This window comes from Myotis daubentonii, chromosome 4 (assembly GCF_963259705.1).
Source record: "Myotis daubentonii chromosome 4, mMyoDau2.1, whole genome shotgun sequence".
NCBI classification, from domain to species: domain Eukaryota; kingdom Metazoa; phylum Chordata; class Mammalia; order Chiroptera; family Vespertilionidae; genus Myotis; species Myotis daubentonii.
Genome location: NC_081843.1, coordinates 73534679 through 73561368, shown reverse-complemented (window position 1 = coordinate 73561368; position 26690 = coordinate 73534679). Strand labels below are relative to the sequence as shown.

The following is a 26690-nucleotide window of genomic DNA, read 5'->3' as shown; positions in this document are numbered from 1 at the left end:
CTCTGAAGCTTTACCTATGACACCCCTCTGCCTGAAATGCCCTAACAAGCCATTCACACATTTTCCCTCTCCCCACTGCCCCTGGCACCCCATCAACTCTTATTTGTTCTTTAAGGCTTAGAACAAACACTGGCTACATGAATCTTTCTCTGATTTTCCCAGATGGAGGTGGGCACTTCCTTCTCTGTGCTTCCAAACACAATGTGCATCTCTATTACAGTGCTTAAATCACAGTAATGTAATTTCTTGTTTACATGGCTGTCTACTCATCTTTGTATTGGCAGTGCCTAGCATGACTCATGACACAAATTAAGTGCTTAATGTTTGTTGCAAGTGCTCAAGAGGCACAGTGTTAGGGGATAAGCTATAGCAACACCTTAGTTACCAACACAGTTGAGAGAGTTAAATGCTCTGTTTTGCTGAGGGTTGGAATGATGATCAATTTTAACTTTTTAATTTTTAGATGTGCTTATATCATGCATTGAGTTTTCAGGTGTTGGTAAGAGGGAGAGATTTTTTAGAAAGCCAACACTTTATCATTCACTAAGTTCTAATCAGTTAACTGTCAACAGTGCCAACACATTCTGAAAGATACCCTATATAAATTCAAATGCTAAGCCTCAGTGATTTTGGTCAAACATGGAAAATTAATTACACACATTTATCTTCCTTTTCTGAAATTCCACCAAAATGAAAGTGAAGAGGAAAAGAAGATATAAACTGATAACACCAAAAAATACTAATGCACTAGTGTCACTTATAATTTTAATGCAGTTTTGAAAGAAGGAATAGTACCTAGAAAAAAAAGGGGGTGGGTGGGTAGTATTTGCCTTGGCAAACCCAAGGAAAGTGTCAGTACCTGCAAAGAGGGAATTATAAGTGAACAATCTGCTGGCCAGCATTTAGAGGCAAAGGGTAGGCAGAAGATGGTATGAGTTTGGGGCTGAAACTGGAGAGTTGATTGAAAGTTTAAGTAACAGAGCAGTGAGAATCCTCTTCCCCCACCTCACCCTTCATAGTGAAGCAGCTACCTTTTCCATCAGCAGAAGACAACAAGAGTGAGGCCTAAAATAGGAGCACTGAGAGAAAGGGTGCAAAACAAACCATGCCCTTCAAAAACCCTCCCCTTCATTGTTTTCACATTACAGCAGGTAATACATCCCCAGGTATATAATGAAGGAACATACTTACCTTGCTCTCAGATGCCAAGAGGTGTGTATATATGGAAAGAGTTCTCTAGAGAAATTGAACAGTCTCAGAAAAAAGACAGAAAACTCAGAGAAAAGATCTCTACTTACTGACACCTGGGGACCACCCAAGAAAAAAAGTCAGTTCACCAACTAAATGATGCCTACTAGTGATAAGCCTCAATGAGTCACAAAAAGTCACAGCTTTTCAGTATCTCACTCTGGTACACAGCTGAGGATCACGAGACATTCCAGGAATGTTTCCAACATGAAAGAAGAAATTAAACAAACAAAAGAGGAACACAAAAGAAAGACAATGCAGGGAATAGAAAACCAAACCTCAAAAACACTATAAATGTCCTCCAATAAATGAGATGTTGAGAGAGAGGACTTGGAAATTAAAAGTTACGTGAAAATTTAGAACTCAATAGAAATATTAGAAAATGAAGTCAAGGAAATTTCCTTAGAAGGCAGAATAAAAGAAAAAAATGGTAGATGAGACAAAAAGGTCCACCATCCAACTAACAGTTGATAAAGTGAAGAGAGAAAATATATAGTATTTGTTAAAAATAGAAGAAAAGCTCCCAAACTTTAAGGAGTTGACAAATTGAAAGGACCCAGCAGTGACCAAAAGAACAAATGATTTTAAAAAAAGCAAAACATAAAACCAAATAAACCTGACACCATATCATCATAAAATTTTTGAACAGCAGAGAAAAAAAAGAAAATTCCAAAACCTTCCAAAGTGGGGGGAATCATACATGAAGGAACTGGAATCAGAAACAAGCAGCATTCCACAGGAACCCTGGAAACTAGAATACAATAGATCAGTATCTTCAAAATAGAGAAAATTATTTCCTGTCTAGAGATCTAGATTCAATTAAGGAAGGGTGGAGGGAGGGAACACACTTTCACATATACTATGCTTCAAAAATGTTATCTCCTACCTAGTCATTTTCAGGGCACTACAGGAAAATAAGCTTCAGACAAACCAAAAAAGAAAACACAGTGTTCAGGAAACAGGAGAAACAATGTCCCTTCCTGCCCGCCCCCCCCCCCCCCAAAAAAAAAAAAATTAAGGGAAGGTCTAGTATGAGGACTACACAGAATGCCTAACGAGTAATCAATCCATATTGGCGCAGGAGTATAGAGAGCTATAGATTTTTAAAAGTTAAAAAAAATGAAATGGAAATATTGGTATTTGCACATTTGGAAAATATCCATAGTTATTTGATATGATACAGAAGCTAGAATTATAAAATGGCCCCCAATTACCGCCACCTGTTGGACACTTTCTACTCAGAACTCTCCCCTAGAGTGTCGAATGCTGTTATAAGGTTTGAAAAAGATGGAATAACACAGGTGGTTAGGTCACAAACATATTAACCTTCAGTTAATCAAAAGGCAGGTTACTGAATGACCCAGACTTCAGTATCTCACTCTTGTTGAGGATCAGCTCCTTCTTTTAGAAGATGGAGCACCGAGAGGGGCTCCTCCTTCTGGCCTTAAAGACACAGCCTCTGGGTTTAAAGCTGCAAGGAACTAAATTCAGCCAACAATCACATGAGCTTTGAAGACACCGATCCACTAGAAGAGACTAGTCCTAGCTCTCCTAACCTTGACTGCAGACTTGTGAAACCCTAAGCAAAAGATCCAGTTAAGGTACCCAGACTCCTAACTCACAGAAATGGGTGTTGTTTTAAGCCACTAAAATTGTATTCATCTGTCATCCAACAATAGAGGACCAATACTATATACAGCATGTGAACAAACTAAGCAGAATGAATAACTTAGAAGGAAACCCTACATCCTCCCAAAGCATAAAACTTCAGGAGTCAAAGCAGTATCAGACCATTTTTTAAAATAATACATTTGGAAATTCCAGAAAGCAGAAGTCACTCTGAATAAGAAATGAGTATAACTGGTAAGTACTGCTGAAAGTAATCAGGTTTAAAGAGATAGAGATCAGTTTCAAGTTGTCCTGGATCTTTTACCTTATAAAAAATAGATACGAGGCTCAAATCAGGGTTTTTCTCCTTGGCTCAAAATTCTAATTTTTGCACATTGCAAACAGGGGGAAAAGCTTCAGGAATATTGAAGGTTTTCAACAAAGTTTCTCACTTGTGTAAGTTTCATTTATCAAATGCAATGACTCTTGGTCCTTGGACCAGCAGCATCGGCATTACTGGAACTTTGTTAGAACAACAAATTCATGAGACCCCTTCCACTGAATGAAAAGCTCAGGGTAAAGCCCAGTAAACTGTGCTTTTAACAAGCCCTCTAGGTGATTCTGATTCAGGTTCAAATTTGTTCAGGTTCATAATCTAATGTTAAGTTCTGCCACTATGCTGCTATGCTCTGGTCTCCCTGCCTTAGTTAAGAGTTTAAGAATTTCCAAACTTACTGTATCTGGTCTAGATTAGAATATCACAGTCACTAGCACATAGTAGGAGCTCAAAAAAAGTTTGCTAAATAATTAAGACATTAGGCTTCAGATGTGTTTCTTTCACCAGGTTTTTAGAACACATTGGACATAAATGCCTTTAGGCAGGTCACATTCTCTTCACTTCCCACAGTCTGCACCAATCCCTATTGCCTTCTACTGATATGTTCACACATTTTTCTGCTCAGCCAATGACAGTGTCAGAGTTTAGGGCCTCTGGGGAATAGGATTCAAAAAAAGAATAATTTTAAATCTGTATACAATATGGTCTAAACTTTTCTCATGAATTCTAAGGACTCAAGTAACTTACAGCTATCTCATGATGATACAGAAATTGTACAGTATGCTACAACTGGTCCTTCCACTTGTGGGTCTCTTGATCCAATGTTAAGCCCTAGGAAAAGCGTTACAAGAAAACATCTCAAGCTTCCTTTTTCTGGTCTAAAGTCTTCAGAGATGTAGGCCCTGCCTACTTAAGTATTCCATTGGCTCATGTGCCTAATAATTATAAGGGAAGTTAACAGAGCTCTGACTAATGGAAATTACAATTTAATATCAACTTTGGAAACTCTATACCAAACACATGTAATAACTTCAAATCATTTATGAGAAAGACTTCAATGTACTCAAAACGTAATGCATTGAGCAGAGATTTAATTACACTGAAATCAGAATGCAGTTTCTTTCAGAACCATCTAAAAGGAAAACAAGATATATGTAATTAATTCACCACTAAGATACTAAGATGGCACTAAATTAGAATGTTTTTAACTATGAGGGGTTAGAAGGCCTTCTCTATATGAATCTATATATATGAGCATCCATTTCGAATCCCCTGATCTAACGGTAAGAGCTCTGAGGAGCAAGCAAGCACATGCTCTGCCATTTCACAGTTGCAGAACCTCCCATAAATCAGTTTCCCTGTCTCCTTTCCATGGAAAGCGGAGGTTAGTACTAACACTCTGATAACTGACAGCAAACTACTCCTTACACTTAAATAAGAAACCAATTTTGCTATCATTAGAGTAGCTATTTTTTTAGCCAGTTTTAAAAGAAAAATGAAATAAAATTTGAGATAAGCAAGCTAAAACTGATACAAACACATAAGTATCTATATACAGGAACAGTGACTGATCCTGATAACTTTGCACTGTACATATTAGCATTTTTAAAATACCCCTCACCCTTAAAATCCAAGAAAAGTTCTAATACTTAATATAGTCATCATAGAAAAACAAAAAATTACAGACTCAAAAAATAAAATTTCACACTCTTACCTCCCAGAAATAAATATGGTAGCACTTTAAGAAATTTCCTTCAAATCTTTTTATGCATAGACAGAATGCATTTTACATAGTTGGGGTAGTAGAGAACATACAATTTTGCATTCTGGTTTCTAACTGACCATTGCACCATCTTTGAAAACATTCTTCAGGCTAGCTTTCTACCATATGAATAGCCTATAGTTTAGCTACCCATAGATCATATAGTAATTACTCAGAATATACTAATATACCACCAAACAAAACTAAATAGCAATGTTGTCATTAATGTATTATTTCCCTCTTAGAAACATAGGAAGAGCAATAAATATCAACTTAGTATTAATAAAATACATGAAACAATAAAAACAGACAACTATAATTCTATATATTATCAGTGGAATAAGGAAAAAAGGCAGTCTGCAAGATCTAGAACTATTTTTTTTTTTAAACTCAGCAGAGCCTTAAGACAGATGAGTTTAAGGGTGGCTTGGGAGTCTTCTCATTCAGCTGAATGTATAAAGATCCATGGCAATGCTGAGTAAATAAGAGCAGGTAGAATCCTCATTCTGTAAGCATCTTGGGAGCTGGCAGGTTGATTGAGCAAAGCACATGAATTTTAATGTTAAAAGTCATGTGACAGAAATTCAAAACAACAGAGTAGGACAGAAAATGGCAGTTTTACAAAAGAATAAGCAAAAAGAAAGCTCAGAAAGGCAAAGGAATAGGCTAAGCACACTAAAATGTTATAGTAGATTCAAAATAATTGTCCTATATAAATTTAGAAATGTACAGACTTACTTTCCATAAAGAAAGAATGACTGACAGAAATTTTCTAATGAGTACTTTGAGCTCTTTGATAGTCAAATCCACTTAAGATAATTTCCTAGAGACTGTTATTAAAAGCCTAATGGGGGAAACTGAAAGTAACTAGGGCAGAAAATTCTAACTCACAAAAAAAGCCTTATTAAGAATAACCCTCTTAAACTTACTTAAATGTAACAGAAGGGAGACAATAATTACTAAGTTTAAAATTGAGGTGTACATAAATGCAAAGGTGGAAGGATCCAACAATTTACCTAGAAAAATTATCAGAAAAATAATTGGTACGACGGACTGTATATCCAGTTGCTAGGAATCAGGATTTTCTAGATACTAAAAATGGGGTCTAATTTTCCAGATCCCTTCAACCTACACTGCATGTGTGTGCTATATTATGAACTAAGTATTTAGGAAATGTAACATATAGTATCCATATAAACCTGTACCAGAGCTGTCTCTCTCAGTTCATTTCTATTAAGGCTCTTCTACTAAAAACAGGGACAAATGAGGAGCAAGCCCTTCTATGAGGTGAGCTGGGGTGGAGGTGTGGGGGTGAGAGGGGGAATTAAGGACACTGTTCTACAGCTCTCAAGATTCTGAGGCATGTGAACCCATGGATCCAGATGTGCCAATAGACATGACGTAACAAACATGACTTAAAATGACCTTATAAAGTAATGAAAGCTGCTTTGATATCTGTGGTTCCTCAGCACAGTGTTTTGTTTGTTTGAGTTTAATTTCTATCTAACTCTTGTTTGGTGATTTTACAAAAACTGCTCTGCCTTCAAGAACTGGTTGTCAACTCCTCTCAAAGATAACACGGAAATGTTTCATGTTTTATGAAAGAATGTTAAAAGAAAATGTTCATAAGCAAAGCTATTTTTTAAAGCTAATGTTAGGTGTTAAGGTGATTTTTTTTAAGGTGATTTTTTAAAAAGAAGAAGTGCAAAGGTAAATTGTACTATGAAGAGAAAATACTGATTAGATTGCTGAGTTCTTTCCTTTTCTTTTCTACAAGAAAGAAAACACTAACTTCTTTGCCTTCCTCCAGTAGTCTACCTTAAAAGGGAAAAGTCTTTTTTGATTTCTAGAACTAAATCTCTCTCTCGCTTATTCCATGAACACAATCAACCTTATAAACTATAGGGTCACTTTGCTGGGTAAGCCACAGATTATAAGGCATTACAAAACAAACAAGAAATTGCTCATTTCATTCAAATAAACATATCCTAACTAGCTGAGAAATAAAGCTATTTAAAATGTCTTATATCAGTCATCTAAAAATTATATCAGGAAACATTAAGCAGTTGTAATTCATTTTCCCTACTCTTCTGTACAGTGACTTGGAATAATTCTAAATAACAAAAATAACAAAGGTCTGGGGGGAAAAATTTCTTGTGGCAGTAGGAAGGTTGGACCTTTTAAGATCTAAACACCTTTTTTCATCTGAGACATTCACTGAAAACTAATCTGAGTTTACAAACTATTTATAAAGATAGTTTCCTTTGTCAATCCCTTAACTGCTATGAATAACAACATTTCAGGTAGTAATTAGCCTAAATCAACTTCTATGATTCTCTAATCCCCCAAAATAAGTCACACTAATCAGAGCTATATTATGACTTCATTTCAAAATTATTGAATAAATTATAGTACTGAACCAAAATTGAGATTCCCCTAAACACACCCTTTATATATTTATATTTTGAAAGGATATTTTTGTATATACACTTGTTTGCTCATGATAGGTCTGCAAGTTTGTTGTGAAAATTCAATTTCTATTCGAGAAGCAGGAAATCAAAATAAAGAAAAAAATTACAAGTGAAAGGAAAAAAATAGGATCAATAGGATGTTTTTAAAAGAGATTAATGTCTACACAATATGACTAATCAAAATGACATAATATACCTTGCTTTCAAGAATTACACAATCACATCTTAATGTGCTTCTCATAATCACTATTTCATTCTTATAAAAAACTCAGGCCAGAGCCAAAAACATCATGTACTGTATCTATTGTCTCCCAAATGATCCCAGCTCTAATAGTATTTGCTCCTCCCAAAAGTTAATTTATACAGATTCTTAATGTAATCAACATTGATTAGTTTATACAGTCTTACTAATAGCTTTACACAAATACTCAAGTACCATAATCTTGATACTCCTCCTCTCATTCAATTTGTGTCCTGCTGAATATGAAAAACTAACCAAAAAGTTTTTATTTTCATTTTAAAAACTCTAGAATCAAATCCAGTTTTTAAAAAAGACATTATAAAATATCTTTATAAATTTAAATAATAATATTCCTGCAACTTGGCATGATAACACAACTTGCTACCTCATATAGGGATCATGTTACCTGTCCGTGGAGAGTGGATGGCCTACCCATCCCTTCACCACCAGATTTGGAAAAGAAAATTTCTCCCTCTCCTTCAATTTTTTTTTTGGAGGGGATGGTGGGAAGGAGGGCTCAGACGAATACTGCTAATCCCAACATTGAAGCAAACAGAAGCTGGGAAGTAAGGAGAAAATTACAGGAGCAAAGGCAGGTAGGCAGAAGTTTGAGGGTGGGAGTGGGCTTACATTTTTTCCACTACCTTTAAGTGGGTAGGTGCATTGTAGCCAGCAAAAAAGCCCTGAGAGTCCTTTGCTATTATCCTTGCCTATAACACCAGGACAAGAAAAAAGAGGGTGAACTAACAAGGGCAAAAGGAAATAAAAGCAAGAAGAAGCAGTTTAAAAGTCCTCACTATATAAAACAATAGGTCATAGACACAAATAGGTTGCAGATTTGGGGAAAAGGACATTTGCAAAGAGCAAAGGTCACCTTGTCCACATATGTTACCTCAAAAAAACCTTAAAAACAAAAAAAGAGTTATTTCAAAATTTCATTGAGTGGGGTGGACTCAATTATTCATTAACATATTCAAAAATAAACCTATTCTCATGAAAGTTCTCATCACACAAAAAACTTTGTCACTGTGTAAGGTGATGAATGTTAATTAGACTTACTATGGTAATTACTTCACAATATATACATATGTCAAATCATTACTGTTATGTACCTTAAGGTAATATAATGCTATATCAATCATATTTCAATAAAATGGGGGGCCTATTCTCAAAATATGCAAACTCTTCAACCATAAGAAGATATCTTCCTGATATATGCTGATAGATATAAAATTATAATTCTACTAGAGGCCCAGTGCACGACATTCATGCACTGGGGAGCAGGGTCCCTCAGCCCAGCCTGTGCCTTCTCCCCAGAGTATGGGGAGCAGGCCTAAGCCAGCAGGCAGACATCCCCTCGAGGTGTCCTTAGCGCTGTGGTGGAGGCAGGAGAGGCTCCCGCCACTGCCACTGTGCTCGCCAGCTTCTGGTTGACGGTGCTCTGCTGTGGGAGTGCACTGACCACCAGGGGGCAGCTCCTGGGTTGAGCGTCTGCCCCTGGGGGTCAGTGCTCATCATAGCAACTCTTCGTTCCACAGTTCAGTTGATTTGCATATTAGGGTTTTATTATATAGGATGTTAGTCACAGGACAAATAACATTTCAGCTTACAAGGCAAATATTACTGGAATCTCCAAGTACCCTTTAATTACTTGCTTGGTAGAATTTTTTAAATATCCTCACTCTTACTTTCCATGTGTTTGTATGCGAGCTAGAAAGTCCCTTTTAAAGAACTTGAAAGTCCTTTAAAGTCCCAAATTCACTGTCTCATTGCCCATCTGAGTAAGCAGCTCTGCTAGGAACATACCATGCCATGTGCTACATTTTTACCTCTGAACAATAAATGCCCTAATCCTAAAAACGTACTGTTCAGACAACCACACACAACTCATCACCATCCTTCCTTCCCTCTACCATGGAATTTTCCAGGGCCTGCCCAGCTACCCACTTCCCCTTTCTAGCCAGGGTCCATTGCTCTGGCTCGGTCTTTCCACAGAACACAACATATAAAACCAAATTCTAAATGGTTTTTAAAACTTTTCTCACCTTATTTCCCTGACCCTTCATGGAACTACTCTAAAACTCTTTAGTGGAGTTCCCAAAGCCAAGAGCAGTGTTTTCAAATTACCAGTTGCTACCATCAATTTATTGAGTCCCAAATGTCATTTTTTTCTTAAAAATAGAAAAAATACCAGAATGCATCACACAAAGTGTATTATTTCACAACATTTTATCATTTCTATATGTGTGCACTAGATTTTGAGATAAAACTGTGTATCTTACTATACTGGACCATTGCCCCAAAAAGCTTGAAAAATACCTGCTTTTGTTTGGTCTAGAAGGCCCTCTAACCTGGCCCCTGCATAAGGCTCTAAGTCTAGCTCTTGCTACACCCTAAAAAGCCAAGTTCACCCTGCCAAACTTTTGTAGCACCGTGTCTTAGTGCAGTCAATCACACTATTCCCTCTGCCTTGAATGCCCTCTCATTTGTTTATAAGGCCCCCTGTACACATCTTTCATTATTTACTACATGTTACCTCTTCCACAAACACGTTATCTTTCCCTTGACAGCTAATGACACATATACTTTGTACCTCTATGAGGAATTATAACCTATATTATAACCTCTTAGACATTTCACTGTCCTTTTTAATTTTAGGCTTGACTATCTTCCCAACTTCTAAACTATAGACTCCCTGAGGGAAGGAATACATTTTACTAGTCTCTGTATCAGCAGCACTGAGCCACTGTACATGCCATAGGATAGGGGTTCAAAATTGGCAAAAATGAACAAATAAAAAATTAGGGACTTGCATCTAACTTCTCCAATGTTAGAAATGATTGCCTTTGCAACAACGCATGTTCATATTGCAGCGCTGGATCAAGGTTTCCTCATTTTTGCTACAACAGCTCCCAAAGAGCAGCACCCAGTAGCCTAAGGCAGAAAGAGGAGGTGTCAGCTTCCTTGCTCAGCAAAGGAACTCAGTTCAGGTTGCAATGCAGCAGCACCCACTTCCATGCTTCAGGAGGTTATCTAGGGAAAGGCGGGCAAGAGGGTTTCCAGAGGTTCTCACAGGCAGGTGAGACAAATCAGAAACAGCATTATCAGACCTCCTTAGCAGGGAGAATCAGGTTTTATAAATAACTCTTAGTGGAGGGTGGGAGAGGGAGAATTCTCTATTCCCACATTGATGGCACTAAATCGCCAATATGAGCTAAGCAAAACAAAAGGCAGCATGAAGTAACTCATTGAAGTTACTTGGTTTCTGTTACCTACTGTAATTGTTCTGAAATAGCTACTGACTCACCGCTCTCATTATGAGACTACTTGGAAGACTGGGGTCATACCTAACAGGGGCTCCTCACCCAGGCTTCGAAGCTTTTTGTAGGCTTTATCTTCCATATATGAATGCTGTAATTCTGGGAGGTCTGGTACACCTATTTCACAAGCCACTACTTCAACTGCCTTCAGTGTAATTAAAAACAGTGCAGGCAGCATCCAAGATACTTTGACAGACTCGGCCAACTGTCAGTTTCAGCTGTTCTTTTCTGTTTCCACCATAGTTCATAAACTACTATTACATGAGCCATGTTTGTTTCTGCCCTAACTAATCATTTTCTTTAAAAATAATTCCTTTTGCTTAAAGTTTGCCCCAGACTTGCAATTTTATCCATAATTAAGGCAAAGATAAATTATTATTATAACCTAACAAAAATATATTCATAAAATGTGAAACTTCACCCATTATATTAAATTTTAGGTATCTGTTAGAGAAAGGTAATTCAGGATTGCCTGGGTAAAACTTAAAGAACCGTGTAAAGTTCTGTTTCCTTTTGCTTTAAATAGGTGCTGAAGACTGTGCTTATTCTACACTTATTAGGTATGAACACCTACCAAGTATAGGAACTTCTACAAATGCCTTCTCTGTATGTTCTTCTACTTTCACTTATCCATCTTCTCTTGACAACTCTGCTTAAGTGTATTAGTAAGAAAGAGTAATAGACCCAAATATAGACTTTCAGAAAAATGACATAAATATTCCTTTTCCTCTCCAGTCCACCTTTAAGATTTTATTAAGAAAAGGACAAATAAATAAGTTCATAAACAAATTTAATTACACTAAAGAATCTAAAGTGTATGCTATGTGTGGGGGCTTATTTTCACATATTAAACACTAGTCCCCTTAGTATTAAGTTCATACCACCTTCCCTTGGTAAAATGAAGAGCATTGATGCAGATTAAATGACTTTCTCCCATGATGTTACCACTCCACCATCTATTCTAGAGAGAATGCAGTCTTCAACATGAAAAAATGCCACTTGATTATTTTTTCCTCTCACATGTTTTAAACAGAAAAGTGTAGAATATCAAGAGAAGCCATATTTCCAAGGTTTTAAGTAGTATTTTTCAGTATTTTCTCTTATTAAAATTGGTGCAATTCATCCAAAATGTTTTTCAAATGTCATTATTTACATACTTAAAAATTGCTTAGAGAAAACAATCTCTCCATCTGAAAGATTTACTTTAAGAAACCAACTAGTAATCATCAAAACAGAAAGGAAAAAAAATTCACTTTCATAGACTACACATTTTTTAAAAACTCATCGAAGTTCTTCATTTTACAGATTAGAAAACAGTTCATACAGGTTAAGTAATTTGCCTCAGATCACAAAGCACTAGAAATAGAATGTGGTATTTTAATTGCTCTAAATCATGCAAGTTAAATATGTTCTCATCCACTGTCATTTAAATTTTAAAATTATCACTCTTTCTCATTAATTCCTGAAGAAGGACTCCTACAATATTATGTTCTACATTTTCAAACTTGTTCAAGTTAATACACTTCAAATTCTAACTCCAACAAAAAAGGTAGTATCTAAGAACTTTCCTCCAAAAGTTTCAAGAAAGTAAGTTTAGGTGTGCACATCCCTAAAATGTCACAATGAATTTCAAAGTATATCCTTTTGATTGCTGTCCCCTGAGTATATTTTAGATGTTTGTTCAACCACCACAAAAAAAAAAAAAAGAGAGGGAGAAAATTCTAGAAGTTTCTCTTTGACAAACAGCATCAACAATCTGTGAATGAAATGTTTAGATCATTATTCCATTAATATTTAATGGGTTTCTGGCTTAAATTAGGAAATCACTAGCATTTTATCAATTTACTGCATGAAGAGTTAATAAAAGGTTGGAAAATGCACTCTTAGTTGACTTTGGATCTGAAAGAAGGTGATCCGACATTGTCAACACAAACTGAAGACTTGAGCTTAAAAGCAAACAACAGAAGAAATGAACAAGTTCCTTCAATAAAAAGCTCTTTTCTATTCAAGCTCTGATCTCTTACCAAGTGCATTGGCACCGTGGAGACCCCATCAGTAAGGCTTTCGGATTTTCATTTCAATGCTCCAATAAATCAATTCTGTACATTTTAACTTTGGGTACTCAAGGGCAAAGCAGAGGGCACAGTGTGGGTAACAATTTACATTGGATCATTTTCAAGGACTGTAGTCTAACCACTCATTACAATTGTTTCTTTGTGCAACTGATTATTCTCAAAGTACTGGGAGAATGCAGTATCGTACTTCCCTGAAAGATAACGGCAACAAAACCCACGACATGATTTTGATTACAAACTGATGTGGCAGTTTGACCAGTAAAGTGCAGTGTATGTTGTCTTCTTAAATATTATTAACGTATGTTTCTTAATTATGACCTCAGGTGTCACTGTACAAAGAAACAAAAAAATCTTGTTAAAAGGTTCACACACCTATATTTTTAAAGTATGGCCAGTTTAGCAAGGTGGCAAATTTGTTTGAAAACATGAAACACAGACAATCGCCACCACAGCTCAATCTCTCTCTCTCTTTCTCTCTCTCTCTCTCTCTCTCTCACACACACACACACACACACACACACACACACACACACGTTCAAAGCTGTGTTAAACACAAAAATCCTTACCCCATTTTGCCCAATGAAAACTTGCTCTGAAGTTTCTGCTCTTAGGCTACGGAATAACTTCCAGAGGAATTTCTCCTTCTGCTATTTCGCAGTTGCTTTTCCACCCCCCGAGGTCCTTTTCTGGAGGTATTTCAGTAATGCTGACAATTCAATTAGTTCCCTTGTATAAAATGATTTCTCTCTCAGAAATACCAAAACGTTCACACAGAGGTGGCATTTGCTTATTAGAGTTAAAATGCTGCGCGGAGGAGACAGCGGTCAACTCTATTCCACAAAATGAGTCTACGTGTTGGAAAACGCAGAATCCAGCTTCACAGAGTCCTAGGAAAAATGACTTGGGTGGTCATTTCGCTCAGGTCCTCCGCCACTCTCGGAGAGGCAGGTAACTCGGTCTTTTCGGTGCTAGTAAGGCTGCGGGTTCAAATTTCTCCACCACCCCAGGTCCCGGGGGGTGGAGCGTGCAACCCAATGCGACGTGCACTTTATAGAGAGCCCTACGAGAAAATAAAAATCCTAAAAGCAGCAATGCCACTGCTTCCCTGCACTCACATTAGAAAAAGGCTATATAGAAAAATCTCCTCGAGGTGCAAACCCGGCAGCTCGCGACGTGCACAACACTCCACATTGGAGTCTGTCTTTTATATATTTTTTTCTCCCTCCTAAGACTCGGAGCCGAGAAGAGGCGGGGAGGAGGCAGAGAAGGCTGGGCAGGATCGATTCATTCTCCCGAGAATAAACGGAGCCATTTCCAGGCGGGCAGCAGGCTGGGGGCGCAGCGGGTGCCGGAGAGCAGGGGGAGGGGGCCGATCCCACCTCCCTCAGCCCCTTCCCGCCCCCCGCCGCCGAGCACAATGGAGCCCGGCTTCCGCCCGGCCCTTCATTCGCGGCTGCCCACTCTGCCCTCCTCTCCCGAGCACAGCAGGTCCGAGGCTCCCGTCGGCGGAGAATGAATGAATCAGAGAGCCTAGCCCTAGCCCCACGCCGCCCTGGTACCCGGCCCCCAGCGCCAGGGCGGGCCGAGCGGTGGTGGGCTGAGCTGAAGGGTCCACGGGCGCCCGCCCGAGTGCAGGCGGGCGGCTAATTCCGCGTCGGGGGGCGGGGAGCGGGACTCGAAGCCGCCGGAGAGCCGCGGCTCCAGCGCCCCCACCCCTGCTCCCAGCCTCTCACGCTCCGCTCCGCCGCCACGCGTCGCTCCGTCCGCGGCCCCGCCGCCTCCGCACACTCCCAGCACCGCCGGCCTCCAGCGCCCGCTCAGCAGGCAGCGCCGACCCGGGCGGCCCTGGAGCCGCCGCCGCCTCCGCCTTCACCGGACGCTCGCCGAGCGGAGGGCGCCCCTTCCCAGGTCAGCGCCGCCGCGTGAGCCCAGCGCGGTGGCAGAGCTGGCTGCGGCGGGGGGAGCGGGCAGCTGGGCGGGGAGAACGGGAGCCACAGCGGTCCCTCCCCCTGCTCGCGGGGGGAGGCCGGCGGCTGCCGCGGCGGACGCCGGGGTTGGGGCGCTGACACGTCCCGAGGGCCCGGCGGGGCCCGGCGTGCCGCGGGAGGAGGCTGCAGCCGCGAGGGCGGCGGGGAGGCTGGCGGCACCGAGCCGGCCCGCGTGGGGAGCTAGTCCGGTCAGCGAGTCCGTCAGTCCGTCCGTCCTTTCTTCCCCCCTCCCCTAGCGGCCGGCGGCTGGCGGGCCGTGCGCCCTGCTCCAGCGCTGGCTCCTGGCCCCGCTCCCGGCTTCCACAGCCCCCTTCTCTGCACCCCACACCGGGTGCTCGCGCCCTGTCTCCATCCTCCCCGCAGGAGGACCTTTAAATAGCAACGTCAGCGCGCTCTTCTCCGCACACACGTCACCCGCCGCTTACGTCACCGGTGTGCGGGGGATGATGTCACGCGGCCGGAAGTACTGCTAAATTAGGGAAGAAGCAGGGGAGGAGGATTCCACCAGCTCCTCTGTGCCCACCTGTTCTCGCTTTTCCTTAAAGGCCAAAGCACAGGAGACAGCCCGAGAGGAGCTGGGAGGGGGAAGAGGCAGAGATTTCCTTTGGCACACAGGTGCCAAAAGCGAGTGACTCATTCATGGCAGCAGTGCCGAAGTGTCAAGCGGGTGCTATCTTGTCTCCCACTCGCACCTCCATTGCCGCTGCATCCCCGGGCTTCTCTAGTCCCAACTAGCACGGATATGTGGGAGGAAAACCTGATCACTAGTGATAGATTATTTCTAACAATACTTAGGAAAAAATCACCTTAATTTTCAAGAGTTAATGCTATTCTGGACATAGGAGACTTAAAAGCAATTTTTTCCCGCTTAGTGGTTATCTGAATCACGAATGAATAAAGAGCAGAGCCATAAACAAATGTTATAATGCAATAAAGGATAGTAATTAATAGGGAAGAAGGCCATCAAATAATCTAAGTGTTTTTATTTGCAGAAGAGCAAAGTTTTGGCACAGGATAATGAGTCAATCTTAGATAATTACTGTCATAGACATAGCGAATGCCAGTATACCCTCTCAACTCTGGTTTATCAAGAATATGAGTTCCAGTCTATGGAAATTAAAAATAAGAAAGACCACCAAACCCCCCTTTAAAAAAATTAACACATGCACATTTCAATTATGTTTGTCTTTCTTCGTTTGGGCCATGTGATAACAAAACCTCTTAAATATGTGGTTTTTCATTTCCTATATGGCAAGGGGAATAGCCATTTTTAGGTTTACTAGCTGTGTATGTGCATAATAAATCATATGAATGCTTTTCAAATAGCAAATTACTGCAAGTTATAAAATGTCCTTATTATTTTGATAGTTTATTAGATAGACTTAAATAATGAACTTTGATTTGATTTAATGTGATAGTCATGACCCAGAAATAGAATTACTAGATAATACCAAAGGCCATTGCTATTTCAGAGTTAGTCTATACATTCAGTGACCACATTTTCCAAACCAAACCCCAGGCACATCATTTGACAATAGACAAAATATTTGAAATCTGAAGTGACCTGGAAAATCCAGGACATAGGATTACCAACCTATAAAGTGGTTGTTAGGAGAGCTATAAATGGATCAATGCAGTTTAAATAAAAGAAGTTAAAACTCTGCAAAATTTATACTATGTATAGCTTTTTTAAAAATGTTTTTAATGTTAAACTACTAGCATAATTCCTAATTAAGGAATGTTGGTTCTACAGCTTTCTGTATTTACATTTTCTTGGTCAATTTAGGAGCCTGTCATTAAAGGACACCAGCCAAAATAGGACCAATTTGTAACTAAATCAGGCTTCCTGGTTATCCTCACATATAAAATCAAGCAATTTAATATTTTAATTGCTTACAATTTGAAATATTAAAAGTATTTTTAGAATTATAACAGGTTAATAAAAAACAAACCCCTGACTAACAACTATCATATTAATAGAAACTTGTACTAATTTATCTTTCAAATAAATTGAGTTTCTTACATATGTATAAAATATTAAAACTGCCTGGCCAGCGTTGCTCAGTGGTTGGGGGTTGACCTGTTGAACCAGGATTCTCAGCCGTGGCACATGCCCGGATTGTGGGCTCGATCCTTATTAAGGGGCATGCAGGAGGCAGCTGATCAATGATTCTCTCTCATCATTGATGTTTCTATCTCTCTCCCTCTCCCTTCTCTCTGAAATCATTAAAAATATATTTATAGCCCTAGAGGAACCCTATCCCAATGGAGATGGCTTCTTCCAAGAAAACAATGCGCCATGCCACGGTGCTCGTATTGTGCAGGAGTGGTTTCAAGAACATGAGGGAGACTTTACCTTGCTTAGGTGGCCCCCACAATCACCAGATCTCAATCCAATTGAGCATTTGTGGGACGAAGTTAAAAGAGCCATCAGCCATCAGATCTCACAGAACTGGACAGTGCTATTCATTAGGCATGGTGTCAGATTCCTCGCATCACCTTTCAAAATCTTGTGGAGTCAATGCCAAGAAGAAATCGCCGCAGTATTGAAGGCAAAAGGTGGCCCAATGAAGTACTGATGGGGTGGTCATAATAATCTGGCCACTCAATGTATATATATTTATAAAGCAATAGGACTGTCAGTCTTCAAATATTGTCATCTGTTGGCTATTGCATATTGAAATACAAATTGTTATTTACTAAAATTTCTCTACAAATTATTTCCTATCTGAACGAAATTACTTTTCTCTCTTTCCTGCTCTTTCTGTCCAAGCTTACTGTGTCATTATTAACACTTCATTCTACTCTTTTGTCATGACTTCTTTGGGTTATAATCTTAGTCCCCCTCATCTTTACCCAAATGTGAAAACAGCGAGTCATCTGCCTCCCTGCCTTTAGAATGCTGACCCTTCCCTAGAGTTTCTACTTTTCAGAGCTACATGATCGCTTCTCAACTGCTCTTTTGTCAGCTGAAAACAGAGCAACATTTTTCCTATGTAAATCTAATGGCACGTTGTGATATAATTACTCAAAGTTTATGTGATTGCTTAACTTCAGCTTCTTTTACTTTAGAAAATTCTGCTAGTAATTGTTCTTTTTTTCTCTAGCTTGTGTAGTATGTCAGGGAATCTATACATTCATGTACCCAAAGGAGTAAGTAAGACATTTGATATTTCATGGAATATCTGCTCAGACATAAAATAATAAATGCCCTTTCCTTCCCCACCCCTCTTGAAACAATTCTAATACAATTTTAAGAGAAGTCAGAGAACCATTCTATGGTTTTCCAATGAAAAGTAAGTATCTTTTCTCCTGATGTAACCCAAGTGCTAGCCATGAATTTCTAACCCTGATTACTTTGTATGGTTTTTTTTAAAAATATATTTTATTGATTTTTTACAGAGAGGAAGGGAGAGAGATAGTCAGAAACATCGATGAGAAACATCGATCAGCTGCCTCCTGCACATCTCCCACCGGGGATATGCCCGCAACCCAGGTACATGCCCTTGACCGGAATCGAACCTGGGACCTTTCAGTCCGCAGGCCGACGCTCTATCCACTGAGCCAAACCGGTTTTGGCTGTATGTTTTCTAAAATAATGAGCTTCATATCTCAGTAATAAAAGAGAAACATGCAAATTGGTGTCACTCCGCTACACCCACCAGCCAATCAGGATGGGTATGCAAATTAACCCAACAAAGATGGTGGTTAATTTGCATATGCAGGCTCAGAGCCAAGACTGAAGGCTCCTGCCTGAGGGAAGACTGAAGACGACTGAAGACTGAAGATGACTGAAGACTGAAGAGGCTTGGCTTCTCTGCTGCGGCCAGAGTGAAGGCCTGGGTCCTGGGTGCCGGAGGAAAACCAGTGCCAGCAGCCAGGGGAAAGAAGACCTATTGCACGAATCTCTTTGTGCAATGGGCCTCTAGTATATATATAATTTTTTTTACTGGAAGAGGCAGAAGGTACTTTGGTAGACTTGCAAATTTTTAACAGTTCCTGTTTCCCACTACACCCTGAAAATTTATGGAGAGGCTTCTGAATACCCTCTGATTTTAGAATCTGTGGGTGGAGGCATCTGTTTTAGTTACAGAGTTTACTTTCATGCCCTTAATAGGAGATGGTAATAGTCAATGGGTGTTCATAGACTGGTCATGAGATACATCTTTCTCAATGAAAAGATCTAGGAGACAGAAAAAATTTGTTGGAAAGAGAGTTAAAGCCAGATTTAATTTTAATTGCTTGTATTAGATAATAGCAACTCCCTTTCAAATTCCCTCTTTTTAATGACCAAAATACAACCTTTTTCAAATAAAGTCTTAGGTAGAAATAAAAGTTATCTCTGCATACAATAGAAATCTCAAGATTCCTAGTTTATGCCACATAGTTATGAAGGAACTAAGTGTAACAGCAAAACCTAAAAGTAAAAAGAAAAGAATGAAAGAGTTGTAGGGAAACAGAATTTATCCAGTTGATTCTCCAAAGTCAGCCCACCTCCTCTACAATATAGCAGATATTGGGTGCCAGTGAGACATGTTTGGCCTGTTCAAAACCATCCTTTACTATTACAATAATGTTCTAAACAGAAATAGAGTAGTTAATAGTCTCAAGGGTGGAGTGTAAGTGTTTGGCATCTCTAAGGTAATGACTTGAGGACAGTTTTTACTCTTCAGTGTGTCTCCACTATTTTTCCAGTGGGTTGGATTATGGTGGAGGGAGGGAAGTTAGAAAATTATTCTAAAGAGAAATGATACTGAGTGATGGGAAATAACCTTATAGAACTATCTTTTGCTCTGATTTTTGCTGTAAATTCATTATTTGTTTTCTAAAAATGGTTAAATAGATACAGATATAATCCTGGACTTATGAACAAGCATATCGGAAAGTTTAAATTGGTGCTGTGAGAAGATCATTATACTATATATGTAAATTTTTTAAAATGTTTAGAAAAGATGGGGATATGGTGCCTTTGAGAAAAGTGTCTGGTTTGACTGCAGGTTGTGTGTTTGGTTGGTTGGTTGTTCTAAACAACAATTACAGAGAACAGGCTGAAGAAATATGCAGATCTGCAAAGAGCTACAGTAGAGAACGTGGAGCATAGCTTGTTCTACACCTGTGTAGTTACTTAGAATGGAATGCTGTGGAAGCTGATTGCCATGGTAACCAATAATCTTTTTCCTGAATGGGGGAACAGGGCAACCATGAGGAAACTGTTTTAAATGAGCTACGCTGTTTTGTGATTCTTTTGGTGCCAGTTAGGTCACCACCCTAGGTATTAAGGACAGCCATGCTTATGAAAGGAAGTTGCCTTCTTATCAAAGAGAAAAGGCTGGGGCAAAAACGTGGGGCTATTTCAAAGAGAGAGAGAGGGGTTTAAGATGGCAACATAATTGGTAGAAACTGTTCACATGGTTAGAGTGGGCAGACACAATACCTGGAAACCATGCTAAATGTTCTCCCCAACAAAAGAGGTCAGAATAAATAAAGATTGCTAACATTTGGGAGTTTCAGCCAAGATAGTTCATAAGTTATTTATGAGGCTTTTATTTCTTTTAATCTGGTTCTAAATAATAATTTCTCTAAAAATAGAAATAGCAATGGTAAATAAATCTTTAGTCAATATCCATTTCATTATTTTAATAATGAATTGCAGCCCTGGTTGGTGTGGTTCAGTGGTTGGAGCATTGGCCCATGCACTGAAGGGTCACAGGTTCTATCCCCAACCCTGTCGGGGCTCAAGTGAGAGGCAACTGATTGATACGTCTGTCTCACAAGTCTGAAGGAAGTTGGTCCTACAGTTGGTTTGGATGGTCCAAGGTGTCACTAGGGTCCAAGCTCTTTCCAGCCTTTTACTTAACCATCTTCAAGTGTTGTCTTTTTAAACAATCCTATATAATAAAAGGCTAATATGCAAATAGACCAAATGGCAAAACAACTGAACAACCAGTCACTATGATGTACGCTGACCATCAGGGGGCGTGCGCGGAATATGGCAGGCATTGGCTGTGGCAGGATGGTGGAGCAGGTGAGTGGGGGCGCCAGACCAAGATGGGGCGCCGGTTGCTGTCATTGGGGAGAGCCTCTGGTGGTTACTGAAAATTCTTTGCTCCCGCACGCCACAGTCCCGCCCCGAGCTTGCACCTGCTGCCGGTCCTGGCCCTGCTTGCACCCGCTACTGGCTCTGGAGCAATCGCTAGTACCCACTGCCAGCACCCAGCACCGGCCCCGATTGCTTGGCGCTGTCAGCAGGTGCAAAAGGCAGCTGCCAGCCCCAATCACCCCCAGGGCTTCTTCACCTCCCTCTGCTCCTGAGGGGAGATCAGGGCCGGCAGCCGCCTCTTGTACCCACTGCCAGGACGGACCCGCTCACAACCGCTGCCGGTACCAGAGCCACCGCTCACACCCACTGCTGGCGCCGGCCCCAATTGTTCCATGCCTTCAGCGGGAAGGGCAGGGTAGGGGTGCAGAGGATGGGCGGAAACCTGCCCCTTTGCCTACCACAGCCTCACGGCCCACAGTTCCTTTCAAGGTGCATGAATTCTTGCACTGAGCCCCTAGTGTTTTTATAATTCACTTGGACAAATGATGGTTCATCCCTTGAGTCCACATATTGTGTCTGAATGAAATTAGAGCTCTCACAGTCAGGAAAAGAAGGCAATGGCTATTGGATAAGCAAACCACTTATTTGCCACAGGAACCAAAGCCACGCTGGTATTTCTATTGCTCTTCAAACAGGATAAGACTGTTTCAAATACTGGGCCTTTGCCACCTGTAACACATGTGCCCAAGATCTTCACACTCCTCATTATTCAGTTGTATGCTCAGATTGCATCTCTTGGGAGAGACTTCTTGAACATATTTGTTTTATTTTTTAAATCTTTATTGTTGAAAGTATTACATATGTCCCCTTACCCCCTTACCCCCCCCCCCCCCCCGCCCTTGACCTCTTCTAGCCTGCCCCTGCCTCCTGCCTCAGGCCTTCACCACCCTATTGTCTAAGTCCACAGGGTATGCATATATGCATTCAAGTTCTTTGGTTGATCTCTTTCCACTCACACACCCTCCCTGCCTTCCCTCTGAAGTTCAACAGTTTATTCCATGCTTCTATGTCTCTGGATCTATTTTGTTCATCAGTTTGTTTTGTTCATTAGATTCCACATATGAGTGAGATCATGTGATACTTGTCTTTCTCTGACTGGCTTATTTCCCTGCTTAGCATAATACTCTCCATGTCCATCCATGCTGTTGCAAATGGTAAGAGTTCTTTCTCTTTTACATGCAGTATTCCATTGTATAAATGTACCACAGCTTTTCTATCCACTCATTTGCTGATAAGCACTTGGGCTATTTCCAAATCTTAGCTATTGTAAAAGCACGCTGTTATGAACATAGAGGTGCATATATTCTTTCTGACTGGTGTTTCTGATTTCTTGGGATATAGTCATAGAAGTGGGATCACTGGGTCAAATGGGAGTTCCATTTTTAATTTTTTGAGAAAACTCCGTATTGTTTTCCATAATGGCTGCACCAGTCTTCATTCCTACCAGCAGTGTACTAGGGTTCCCTTTTCTCCACATCCTCCCCAACACTTGTAGTTTATTAATTTGCTGATGGTAGCCATTCTGACAGGTGTGAGGTGATACCTCATTGTTGTTTTGATGTGCATCTCTTAGATGATTATAAAATATCTGGAAGATATTCATAGCCACTCACTCTCAGACCTAAATCAATAGAATTGGCTGCATTGACAATCACTGGCTTAGCTCTTCCTCACTATATCTACTGAAGCAGAAACTAGCTGTATGAGCAGTTATTGGGGTGATGTAGAAAAGATGCTTGTTGCCCACCTGGTTTGGCTCAGTGGTTGAGTGTCGACCCATGGTTCGGTTCCCCATCAGGGCACATGCCTGGGGTGTGGGCTCCATCCCATCAGGGAGCGTGCAGGAGGTAGACGATCAATGTTTCTCATCATTGATATTTTTATCTCTCTCCCCCTCTTCCTTCCTCTCTGAAGTCAATAAAAATATATTTTAAAAAAACAGACAAACAAAACAGCCTAATCTTTTAAAAAATTCAGACAGCTTATTACATAGATAGCAAAAGCAAAAACAGCAAAGGTGCCAGCTGCCCCTGTGCCTTGTCCCACAGGACAACACAAAAACAAAAGAGGCTGGATGACAAGTGCAACATGAGTAGTGGAATATCCTGTTGCTGCAGGCAGATTCCATGTTGCAGCCAGTAGTTTTACAGCCTGCAGTTGTATGGGGGGTGGGGGGTGGGGGGTGGGGGTGTTGTATAGTAAAGAACATGGCTGGCCTTTGTTTCTGGTTCCTGGGAATTAGCCTCTAAATCCTTGAAATTTCCCAAGAGATAGAAGTATCTTTGTTATTCATGGTGGGCACCTGAGTTCATGCTATTAAGAAAACTCAGAATGGGGGCCATGTCAAAAAGATGAACTATGTAATTAGAGGATTGAGGCTTTGATCCAAGTGCTATCAGCCCAACCTCTGGGGAGGAGAGAGGGACTAGAGATTGAATTCAATCATCTCACCAATGATTCAATCATTCATGCCTCCATGAAGAAATCCCAGTGAACACTCTGGACACAGAGGCTCAGATGGGCTTCCTGGTCGGTAATCATACCTTGATGAATCGAGGGTTACATGTCCTGAGGACTTGGAAGCTTCACATGGGAAGGACATGGGTCCTCCTGACCCCGAAGGACATGAGATTGTCTAAGAACTTGCCCTTATATGCCTCTTCAGTTGGCTAGTCCTGATTTGTATTCTTTATTAAAAAACAAAACAAACTATAATCATAAGTATGGTGCTTTCCTGAGTTCTGTGAGCTGTTCTAGCGAATTATCAAACTTGAAAGGATAGTGGGAACTCCTGAATTTGTAGCTAGTTGGTCAGAAATATGGTTGTCCTGGAAACCCTGAGCTAGTGGCTGGTGTCTGAAGTTAGGGCAGTCTTGTAGGGAAGTGTGCCCTTAACCTGTGAAACCTGATCTAACTTCAGGTAGTTAACATCAAAATTGCATTAGAGAAGGGAAGGCAGAAAACCTCAGACCTCCTCAGAACCTAGGAGAGGATGAGGAATTGTCTCATGATACCCTCCTGGAAAGATATAGAGACAGTGAGAAATGGCCTTGAAGTAGTTTCTTACAAGCTGCCCCTGGTTTCATGTTCCAAGAGGATCACAAGACATTTGCTAAACTTAGATCAGCTGCACTTAAGCTTTGCATCAAAAAGGGTCTGAAAATATGTTTACCAAAATGCTGGCAGTAGTTATTCCTGAGTCATGTAATCAGAGGATTTTGGGCCTTCGACTCGATGCCTTTCTTCTTTATACTTTATAGATTCAATTTAGGGAGTAGTGAAGTGTGGGCTCCAGGGAAATCCTGCCTGGGTTTGGATCTCAAGTCTGTCGTTTAGTAGCTACATGTTCTTGATACTGATCCAGTAACTTGTCCTCCTAGTTCATGGGTTCAGTCAGCTCCAGGTCCTCTGAGGTGTGTGTTCTCCCCCTTTACCTTCTTCATTTACAAGAATGTCATGTGGCGCTGTCATTTCCTTTCCTAAAATGAAGATATAATATGTCCATGGCAAGGCCCTAATTCATCATCTTTGTTTTCTCATTAAAATAAACAAGTCAAAGAACAAAATAAAAACCATGCTAGTTTGGCATGACTGTTTTCTTGGTAAGCCAAGACTTCAAGCAAATTATTTCGCCTCTTTATGCCTAAACTTTCTCATTTGTATAACGAAAATAATAGATAATAGCCCCTACTTCATAGAGTTCTTATGAGCATTAAGTGAGTTAATATGAACAAGACCCTTAGACAAATTGGCCAATTTTTTTCCTTATAATCACAACATCTCAGTCACCCTATAGAGAAATGAAATAATTTCTGAGAAAATATTTGAAAATTTCAATGAATATCTTAGATGACTATATAAATAAATAAAATACATATATACAAAATAGATATGTATTAAAATGTGTATATATATATACTTTATATTACTTTAAATTCCTCAGCCTCCCTCCAAAATAAGCCATAGTTAATATTTTGATCTCATACATATTTAAAGGAAGGAAATACATTAGAATGTTCATGTTTTATCTGTGGATAATGAAATTTTGGATCTTTTTATTTTCTTTGTACTTAGGACATATTCTAAGTTCTTTCAAGTCATCATGTACTACTTTTTGTAATTAAAAAAGTGTTATATTTACTAGTACAGATAAAATTATTTTTATCTGAATCCTTTATGTACTCTACAAAGAAGAAAGTAGAAACAGAAAACCTTGGAGACTCCAGTGACATGAGAGATTGCTTCTGAAACATTCTGAAATTATATTTTTATTGGTTTTAACAAGATTTACAGCCTACTCAGAAAAGCAATAGAGTGGGCACCAGAAAACAAATTTGTTTGGAAGCTCTAGAACCAGTACATGAATAGTCATGACATTCAACAACATGTCCCTGTTGAAAAATGGTTTTTATAATCTATAATGGTAGATGTTCTATGAACAGAGTAAGCTTCATGTAGAATAAAGTGAAAAGATTTTAAAAGTAGAGCTAAAGATGATTAAAGATTAAAGATGAGAAAGTATTTTTACGAAACTTCTTTTTGTTATGCTAATATAGCTCACTATCAAATACAAACATAAACTGTAAGAATATCAGTAAATATATATATATATATATATATATTACTACACAACATGGACTTTGGAATTAGACAGACTTAGAATTTGAGTCCTCTTGACCCAACCAGGTAGCACTGGATAAGTTATTTAATATCTCTGAGCCTCAGTTTCCCAGTCTCTAAAATATCAATAATAATAGTACCTGAAGGGCTATAATCCTATATAATAAATAGCTAATATGCTAATTAGACTGGATGGTGGAACGACCTTCTGGAACAACCAGTGGGTGGGGGGCCGAGAGGGCCAAGGCAGCCAGGGCTGTGAAGGCCTACTCTTGCATGAATTTCTTGCATCGGGCCTCTAGTAATTAAATGAAGTCCAGAATACTGGTACATTGCAAATGTTTAGTCAATGTGCTGTTTATATATGAAAGGCAACGGTCTGTTTTTGTTTCTTTTACGGATGTGAGAATTAATTGCATTCTAGATTCCTTTCATAATTAACCGTTATAAATGGAAAAGAAACATTAGACTATGTAAGAATTGGGGAAACTGACTTCAAAGTTGTTTTCAAGATGTATTCTTTTCCTTTAAAACATCTGAATCTTTGGAGTTTTACGCAGAGGCATACCATACCAACTCTGATCTTACCAAGTATAAAAGAAAGCAAAACAGAGACGTTACTATGCAAATACAACATTCTCTCCCCCCGCCCCCCAATTCATGCCCATTGATCGCTGAATCTTAGTGAACTACTATGCTTTAGCAGCGGTTCTCAACCTGTGGGTCGCGACCCCTTTGGAGGTCAAACGACCCTTTCACAGGGGTTGCCTAAGACCATCGGAAAACACATATATAATTACATATTGTTTTTGTGATTAATCACTATGCTTTAATTATGTTCAATTTGTAACAATGAAATTGGGGGTCACCACAACATGAGGAACTGTATTAAAGGGTCGCGGCATTAGGAAGGTTGAGAA

General features: G+C 39.8%; 1 protein-coding gene across 1 annotated transcript in view; it reads right to left on the bottom strand.

Moving 5' to 3' along the window:
* HOMER1 (homer scaffold protein 1) overlaps nt 1-15412 on the bottom strand; it is an 88156-nt gene extending 72744 nt beyond the window's left edge. The window contains exon 1 of the mRNA XM_059694241.1: nt 13629-15412. Within this exon, the coding sequence (XP_059550224.1) occupies nt 13629-13633 (5 nt within the window). The 5' untranslated portion in view covers nt 13634-15412. The remainder of the gene's footprint in view (nt 1-13628) is intronic.
* Between the last annotated feature and the right edge of the window lie 11278 nt (nt 15413-26690).